We start from the raw sequence: 10,080 nt of genomic DNA, 5'->3' as shown, positions 1-10,080 counted from the left end.
ATACAATCGCAATATTTACAAAAAATATCAACAATGAAATATGCATTCCGATGTATTTCTTTCCCTACATCTCATAGCGAATATGGGCCAACATTAGTGGATATTCGTGTGGTCATAAGTCAGTCAGTCAATCGTATCAGTTAACATTTAATCATGTTATGGAAATATTTGATGGACTGTGTAAGAAAATTTTCTAATTACTCAATGTACTAATTTTTCAGACATTCTTCCGCAGTTACGTAAATTATGTACTCACGAGAAAATTAATAATACATGACATTAGACGGCTGCTCAAAGATATTGTTTTAAAATAGGTGTACTAAGGTATCATTGTATCGTGAGTGCAGTGCACTCGAGTAAAGGTCAGAGTTAAGGTTAAAGTTGATGGCGGATGGGCGTTGCATCGGCATCGGCGGTGGCGGTGGCGGTGATCGCCTCTGGGCGGGCGGTGCAGGGTGCAGGGCGCACGGCGCAGGGACACCTGAAGGCGAGGCGAGGGGTTCGCTGCAGATTCACTTTCGTCCGCCACCGCCCGCCACGCCAGTGAGAGAAAGTTAGCCGCGGCGAGCGAACGAGTCTCGCGGGTCGAGCGGCGCGCCGCGCACGCACGATACGCGCTCGAATACCGGCGCCAGGCCTTGCCGCCCTTGCACTTCCCATGCACTCGACACAATCGTGCGTTGAAATGTCAATGAAAACTATACGATCAGAGAAGATTTCCGCATTCTTTGTGAAAACTTTGTAAAGCAGTTTTGTTTATAAGCAATTGTTTTATTTAGCAAGACTATCATACTATATATATTGGGTTAGGACTTGTCAGTATTTTAAAGAACAATGCAGTGTTATCCTAAGATGTCGCCTAAACGGGAGCCCTTGGACCTGGGCTACGAACCAGAGATGATGCCGGGCGTTCGCCGGCTGGAGTTGCCGGCGCCGCCGGGCAAGGAATTCCGTGCACCAGTGCTGATAACGGCCCCAACACCTCCATCAGCACACTCGGTGATCCAATGTATGCGACCTCCACCGCCACCACCGCCGCCACCGCCACCACGCCTTCACAAACCGACAATATTCGAGGAACCATCCAGCTCTATTCCTGATTTAGGTAAGTGCAGTAAAAGTTTCTCAATTTTTGTTAAACATTTAAAAACAAGTAAGATGTATCTATACTATATAAAAAATCAATTTTCGTCTTGATTTACTTAAAGTAACTACAACATACGAGTAATTCTCGCTAGTCCTTCAAACGTCAATACCGAAACATCTTGTAAATAAAATATTGTCCATCTTGAAGAACCATTTTCTAAAATATGTAGTATGGGTAAAATATCTCACATGCTAGAGAATTGTATCGCTTTTCCTATAAGTATATTATATTTCACATTTTTGATAACAATCATAGTTACATAAATTAGTGTTATTATTCTCAATTAAAGACTCAATTTAAAATTGCATTATTGACTACAGTCGTGTTGTAATAAAGTTTCATACGACATAGATACGGCGTCACAAGGAATTCAGGATAGTGGTTGACAAGATTGATAAAATTTTAGTGGAATATTTACAACGTGCAAATACATACCACATGTACTGATATCTAGATGTTGCGATTAGTAGATACAATTTTACTTTGCCTTGGCCGCTGCGCTTATACTTCCTGCTTCGGAAAACTGTAACGCGCGTTTACATCTATAAAGCAATTTCCGGGTGATGATGACGAGGTCTGACGAAGGTCGCTTATTGAAATAACATATTTATTAACGATATATGTTGTGTGTTACTAACAACACGAGGGTCACGTGTTAGGACACGAGGATATGTGTGGTTCGGGGTAGAAGGACGAACATTACAAGAGATTAAAAATTCATGTGCGTTTAGTAAGTGATAGGTACTGCGAGCACAACAACTACTGCTAAAAATATTATGAGAGATAATGTCTGTTCATATCTAATTAAATATTTTAATTGCTTACCTACACACTTTTTACCTAGACAAATAAATTTCTTTGTGTATATTGTACAAAAATGATAAGTGATACGTGTTAAAATTCATGTACTAATTCTCAGTCATCATTTAAAAACTTAAGGACCAGTCACATTCAATTGTTTTAAAACTAACTCTAAATTAAAAACAGCAATTCATTATTTACGATCCCATGACCTTAAATCTGAGCTATAACAATGTAAATATTTCCCTATGGAAAGTAATCTTTAAATAATATCCATTTTCGCAAATGTTAGATTAGATAAATATCATACAAGGTCAGTAGGTACATCCTGCAGTGACGACGCGTCATGTCATTAAGGTCACTGTGACATTGGACCGATAGCAGTGACAAAATAATAGCCGTATCTTATCTCTGGCAATGTCAAATGCGCGGGCGCAGGTGCCTGCGACCTCTGTGCCCTGCTTGTTTGTAAACCCTCAGCCAGTTTGACAGTGATCTGTCGGATGAGTCACATTTTTAATATAGTTAATGAAGCAGCATCAATCTGTTCCATATTTTTATGAAAGATTTGAATTAAAGAATTGAACGAAATATGTAATGTTGGGCTTTTTTTCACCAGTATTTTCCACCATTGAGTAGTAGTTAGTACAGAAATATATTATATATAATTAATTACACAGAATTTTGAATATATATTAAAAACAACACGAGGTACAGGCATATAGGTAGTATATACATGGTACAGGTAAATAGTATATATATAGATTTTTTTGTAATATCATCAAATCAGCATTACAACTCGTTATCTTCTGTTGGGTTATAGTCTCTACTTATGTACAAGAGGCAGAATTACCTACTTTTGCCACGCCGGCCTCCGCAGCTCGGCATAGTATGATTTCGACATTTAAATCTCTATTTTTAGCAATATTAGTGCTTTTTCTACACTTGAAATTTACGATATCTAGATTGGGATAAAAGGATGAACCATAATATTTTTACACCGTTAAAAATATTATACAGAGATAGCAAATAATATATGGTAAGTTGGTGATAATAATGACATTTAATTTCATTATGCAATTATTTTATTTCTGGAGCATTCTCCAGAAATAAAATATGAGATGAGCACAGAAAATTATAGTCAGATTTTATATGTACTAGAGATTTAACATATTCTAGTCTATTAGTATAAACTAGCTTCCCGCTCTGGTTACGCATATATAATGAAATAAACTAAAACAAATAAACTAAAACAAAGTGAGCAATTGAACAAGTTACAACTAGAAGAAGCTAGAGTTACTAAACAAGTAAGGAGAAAATAAAGGATTTCAATTCAAAAACTCCGTCAATATTTTTATATCTATGGAGATTTAGAACACAAATTTTCACTTCTCGTGCGGCATTCTACACATTTTATTTCGTTACTCAAGCCTCTGATATATATTAAGTAAATAGACTAATTACGTTTTCTATTTACTTCTACTAACATATTTGAATTAAACTTGATATTATTGTATATTATAGTCAAAATTATTTATAATCCGAATAATTCCAACCAATTAATTTTATATTAAGCGATGTACTCTACAAATCTGCTGAATGCAACTTAATGGAAAATTACACTTAGGTAACAAAGCTAGTAGTTAGCAAAAAGTTGCCATAATAAATTAAAATCGGTTCATTGAAGCAAATATTCTGCGATATATCTGTACCCACGCTTTACCTGTGAATTGAAAAACGTAATGAAGTAGGATGAAAGTTATAGAGTATGAGGTATTTTAAAGACGATTTATGTCGGGCGCATTTTATGTCTAAAGTTTTTGTTGAATATACCAGAACCTATATTTTAGGACAAATATAGTAGGAAGTAGGCATTTCGATACTGTCTTAGTAATAAAATGAACATATATAATATGCAAGACTCTAGTCGTAGTACATTGTGATAGACGTCAGCCTGTCAGCATAATTAATTTTATTACCTAATATTTAAATTATTCGGAGATAGACAATAGTAGTGAATATGAATTTAATTTATTACTTCCTAAAAGTAAATAACAATTTTTGTTTTATTGTGACAAAATCTATACATTTATATAACAAAGTTTATTGTCCCATTTGTCTACAAGTTTGGAGTAGTCTCTAAATTAAACGAAATGCTAAGTTTCACAACTATGAACAATTCTGATTTCTTATTATGCTGTTCGTGTACTATTATTAAATAAAGTAAATAATAGGTCATATTTTTGCAAATAGTAATATGCCGCATGATGTTATCATATCACCATGACCTTCTTGGAGAGTAAATTACTTCCCGCTGATAATCATTTGCGATATCATCGTACTACACTATGATTTCCTCGTTGCAGAAAATAATTAGCTATATTTGCTTATTTTACGATATCATATATTATCAACAAGGTCGCTATATTAATCCAATAATTTATATCATCGATTAGCAATTGCGTAGAATTCTAATATAGCTTTATACTTTTTATTAATTTACACGTTTGTTGGTGTTGTTCCATGTTTTATTTGTCAATTTATAGTGTTCAAGAACATTTATAACAGCTCAGCTGTAAAAAGCATACGTAATCTATATGTATGTATAGAGATGCTATAAATGACTGAGTACACAGTACACAGGGAAGTTGTTGGTTGGCAACCTTGGGCGAGGTCGCAGCGCGGCGCGTCATTTGCTACACTAACAATACAACGGTTTCATAATAGGTATGAATTCTATAATTTTGCAAAATCAGGTGATGACATTATAATGAAAATGATTAATAATACATACCGTCATTACTGTTATCCCGGATAGGGTAGACAGAGGAACGTCAACTGTAAATATTGTGATAAACGCAACATTTGAAATACTCACATTTCGGTCACACAATTTAGATCCAACGTGCCAGGGGCGAGCCTACCGCTGTCTCTCGGGTTAATTTTTGGTTTGCTATCAGTGTTTTCACCTTCCTTTACCAGACAGTAAATGAAAAATATAAATGACACACAAAGATTTTTGGTACAGACCAGAATTGAACTCAAGAACTCGGGTGAAATTTAAGACAGTAAACCACTAGGCCAAGACGTTCTTTCTATGATTAATAATACGTTATTAGTTATTATGGAAATAAATGAAATTCAGAAAGCCTCTCACCACTTCTCTTCGCCCACCACCCCTCATCGTTTCTCTCTTTTTACCCCTCCCACGCGCGCTCAACCCAGCTTCATGTGACCGGGCAGGGGGTCACGGCCGCTTGTATTTCTGAAGCACGTGTTTCGAAATTTTCTAATAATTACGTCTCTCTTTAAAACAATTCGAAAACATTTACATTTAAATAAAACACGACTATAGGCCACAGGTACAAGTAGGTTATAGAAATAGCTCATTGTAGGCAACAGTTGCTATATTTAATTGACTGAAATATCTACAATATTTATATATGATAAAAAGGTCCCGGCCATGCCATAAGGAGCAATTGTGACATTCGTGTGAAAGATAAAATGTCTCATTTAATTACAATCAAATAATCAAAAAACACAGAAAACAATGTAAACATGCGCTATTTTTATTTGCATGATTGTGGCGAGCGGAGCACTGAAGGTCATTGATAAGAAATCAGTAATATTACAAACTTCGCACATACTTCATGTAACCTCGACGCCATGTAATGGTATAATCTTACACGTGCATGTAAATACAAAGGAACCTTTAAATGGGATGTGCTATAATTAACAATACACTCTACACCAAATCATTGGTGAAATTGTTTTCTTACACTCACAGGTCAGTTACGCCATTTGTTTCTATTACTGTCAACTACGGTATGATTCCACCACATTAACACAAAAATTATGTTCCCTGTGCATTAACCGATTTCCTGCAACAAAAATAAAGTCGTCATTTCTTCTAGTGGATTTATCTATCTTACTTACATTGCATTTGCCTATACGAGACCGCCTTTGCAAAATTGTGAACAGTGAATGAACTAAAATGGGTAGGTAATTGTTAATGTTACTATGTACTACATAACTTAACATATACATATAACTCATGTGTTTAACTCACTCAATGTGTTTAGCACATAACCCTGTTTCAGATGGTCGCGGGTTCTATCCTCGCACGATATAAATATTTAGAGATTATTTAAATATTTGTATCAATTGTCTAGTATACATAAAACATGCTCTACTTAGCTTGGCACTAGAGGGCACTGTGTGAGTTATCGTGAGTTATTATTATTATAAATTATTAAAACATTTTTTAATTTTGATTAATAATTGTGATAAAAAAATATTATAATTACACATATAAATAAATCGATACAGAAATTATAATAATATTGTTCAAAATCCACAATAAATATAATCTATTATTTTAAATCATCATTATTGGTGTAACTAAACTAAATCCAGATCGTAGAGTAGTGTAAAAGGAAATACTTATACTATACAGTATAAGAATGTCGGGCTCAGTGTTCAGCGCCCCTGACCCACGCACTTGAGCCCGCGTTGCCATGGTCACGGTCGATCAATGTGGCGCGGCGCGCCGGCGGCGTAGGGATGCACCAACCAATAATGACATGTAGTTTCCTCATTCCTGTTATTGATATCATTTTATATCCACCTTAGGCAATTGAATAGACCTACATGCACTTGTACCAGTAATATTGAATGTCTTACACAGATAAACGGTTTATTAGTATCTATAGTACACATATAACAATAAAAGAGAAATATAGTAACATTAGTTACTATAATAATAATGTCTGTAATTACAGTGGAAATTGTCATCGGTTTTTTACTTGTGATGTGTTGCGGGTGAGTGTATTTAATGCAATTATTATTTTGATGTATCTAGGTGACTGTGTCCCATTGATTGAAAGTGGTAACCACCATCTGCAGAGGTAACATCATAATAATTTTCACGGTAATCTGTGCTAACCTTATTTATTACCTATATTAATGAGGTTAGCCTAGTGGTTGGCTACCTAGCGGAACCACTCTCCTTAGGCCTCTTAGATCCGCAGGGATACTATAATTTTATCATAATTGTTACACAAAAATGTAAAATTAATTACCAATGTACCACTCTACTTGACCACACGTCGCCGCGTCGCCTAAATTTCAATACAACATGATAAGCTTAACGTCGCGCGTTTGTTCGGGAATTATAATCGCAGGTTTACTCGGACTCAAACAAATAAGCAATTTTTTTAACGTTGCATTTGAATACTTTGGTGTTTATTCACTGGGTATCATAATACATAATAATATTATCCAGAGTGAGCAATATATTTTTATATTATAAATCCTTTTATATCTTTCTTTATATGTCAAAAATGTAGAGTTAAACAATCAACATAACTCTTAACATATACTTAATATTGTCAATATTAAGCCAATAATTTAGTTAAAGGTTGAAGAAATGCGGAGGTTAACTGTGACCCATTTTTTAAGGGATAAAAAATGTAATTTAAAAGAAATCAACATCAAATCAAGAAGTTATGACTATAGAATATAAATATTTTTATGAATATATTTAGTATCTAAGCATTTAACCTTGGATATTGCATAAAATACTCAAATGGAATATAATACACATAGAAGCTTCTTGTCTAGAGGAAAATAAAATATCTAGTATTGACAGTTAGTAGTCTATGTGATCGTCTCTATCTAAACTATATGCGATATAATCGTTACCCAGACGTAGATAGATTGGGCTGATCCCGCATCTGCCCACGCTGTATATTGTAAACGATTTTTGTAAACACTTTAGATTATATATAGCGAACGCTACATTTCAACGTTTCATGAAAATATCTAATTCCGCCGAATCCCATTTAAATCCACACGTTGTTAAGATAGTCTATATGTACCGAATAGACAGAATCAAGCTCTAACTTTGCCGAATGACGTAATTATTCTAAACTTATACATGTTCAAGCATTGATAATCATTGTCATACCCATTCTTCTCCTCTCTATACCAATCACGATATGATACAAGTGCAGAAATCCTGACTTGAAAGTGCAGACAATATGCAGGCAGGGGCATGGAGAGAATATTGTTGGCATTAGTGGCCTCATTGCCAGTAATGTATTCTGTCAAGTCACCTCCAGGTGATCACCCCTGGATTCACAATAGTTAATTCCGATTAAATTCGCAATAGTATCTTCATCATCCATTAAAAAATAGTGCATGTACTAAATATGACGAAAGTTATGCAAAAATAAAGTAAATGTATGATGACCATCTAAATACATTTACGTTCCCTTTATCCTATTCTTGTAATTGGACGAGTAGGGCAATGAACCTCGTATAAAAATAAAGAGCTCCCTAAATACTGTACGTATCTACCATATTTAGTATATGTATGTAAGTAACATTTATACAACACGCGTACGTATCGGCTGAAATCTCCTGAAACTCACGCCTGTTTATACGATACTATATTTTTTGTGACTCGGTATATCCTACAATGAAATAGTCTATATTAATAAAACATAATAAATAATTATCTTGCATATATACAGGTAGAAACCATCTCTAAACTGCTATATTTATATATTTTGATATACAATTTATAAATCTTTAAAAATAATATAAGGGGATTCAGAGAACATAATGTTCTCAGTTATATTTGAAAGATTATACAGTTGCCAACTCGACTCCCAAACTGTCAAAAATTTTCCAAAAAAAGAAGCAGGTACAAAATTTTTGAAAACTCAGGTATCTCAGGCTATCTAAGCTATTGCAGATCGTCTAAATCTTGCAATGGATAAAAACAAACTAATGCGTAATCAATGAAATATGAATAGGTTCAATGCCAGAAATATAAAGCAGAATAATAAATAAATAATATTAGTAAGAATGAGTTAAGTGACTTATTTAATGTTAATATAAATAATAGACATTGATATCGGATTAAATAAAATTTAAACCCAGAAAAGGGTTGTATAACAAACAAACCTTTAATACCAGGGAATCAGAAAAGTAAAAGAGATGTTTATACCACGGCGCGCGCAGCGGCCCTTACGCTTGTAGAACCGAGAATGCATAATATTGAAACATTATTGCAGCAGTTCGCAGTAGTAAGTACCTACTTGTATCAAGTCGTTGTGTCGTGACATCATTGACTGTGAAATAGGCGCGCATACAGCCCAGACGTCTAATAAGTATTAAGAGGTGAAGACTGTTAAAAAAATGTTTTATGTTTGCTTTTAAAAATTAAAACATTTTGCAATTTGTTTAATCAAAAAAAAAACATAAATTTTATAAAGTAGTATGAATTTGTACTTATATATAATCAAAATCATCAAACATAAAATTAATAATAAGATAATAAATAAATGTTACTTAATAAACAACTATTTTTTCATGTCTTCACGTGATCTCGTGATAAAATCTATGTTCACGTAAACCAACTTTTATTTTTAAAAAAGTAGTAAAGTTTTACAACCAATTATAACTTTTATTTTAATTCATGTTTACGTATAATTTATTTTATATCAATGAGTATTACTGGTGTTATATTTAGTACGAACGAGACGAACACACTACCACACAGCGTGGTCAATGCGTTACTGGCTTACTTACTACTGCAAATGCAATTTCCACGCCATCAAGATTGGCAGTGCATGCATACAGTCATGATGTCTCTTTCGCACGCATAGGTACTAGTAACCTCGTCGAGTTGCATATAACTGCAATGACTATACCACGGCATTTTCTTGGCCAGAACAACTCTTTAATGAGTCAGTTACCCTAGTACTATTCCGTTTGGGTTAGGTTTACGCTGTTTTGTTAAACTCTGAATGAAAACTTTTCTTTTGAATGGAATGGATGAATTTTTGAATTGAATGGAATTACTGTTTATGCTTATGATTGTTTAAAAATTGCTAATTTTATTAAATATAACATAAAATTATACTTTTAAAAATTATGCGTATGACAGGTAGGTAACTGAATTAATTTTATACAGGTTCCAATTAAAATAATTAGTTATGTACAATACTTATTACACATATAACTATGTATAAAAAATAAACATAACTATTTTACAACAGAATAAAGTTAGGTAGGTAGATAAAGACAGATAAATAACTTTCTTAATTGGTAAGTACATAGTT

General features: G+C 33.8%; 1 protein-coding gene across 1 annotated transcript in view; it reads left to right on the top strand.

The window, feature by feature from the left end:
• Positions 1-729: 729 nt before the first annotated feature.
• LOC131848521 (ecdysone-inducible protein E75) overlaps positions 730-10,080 on the top strand; it is a 116,151-nt gene continuing 106,800 nt past the window's right edge. The window contains exon 1 of the mRNA XM_059198413.1: positions 730-1,105. Coding sequence (XP_059054396.1) covers positions 835-1,105 — 271 coding nt within the window. The 5' untranslated portion in view covers positions 730-834. The remainder of the gene's footprint in view (positions 1,106-10,080) is intronic.

The sequence above is a fragment of the Achroia grisella genome, unplaced genomic scaffold (assembly GCF_030625045.1).
Source record: "Achroia grisella isolate CSIRO2021 unplaced genomic scaffold, CSIRO_AGI_Agris_v1 utg558, whole genome shotgun sequence".
Classification (NCBI taxonomy): domain Eukaryota; kingdom Metazoa; phylum Arthropoda; class Insecta; order Lepidoptera; family Pyralidae; genus Achroia; species Achroia grisella.
The sequence above is the reverse complement of the archived record's forward strand: the minus strand, read 5'-3'. Positions and strand labels throughout refer to the sequence as shown.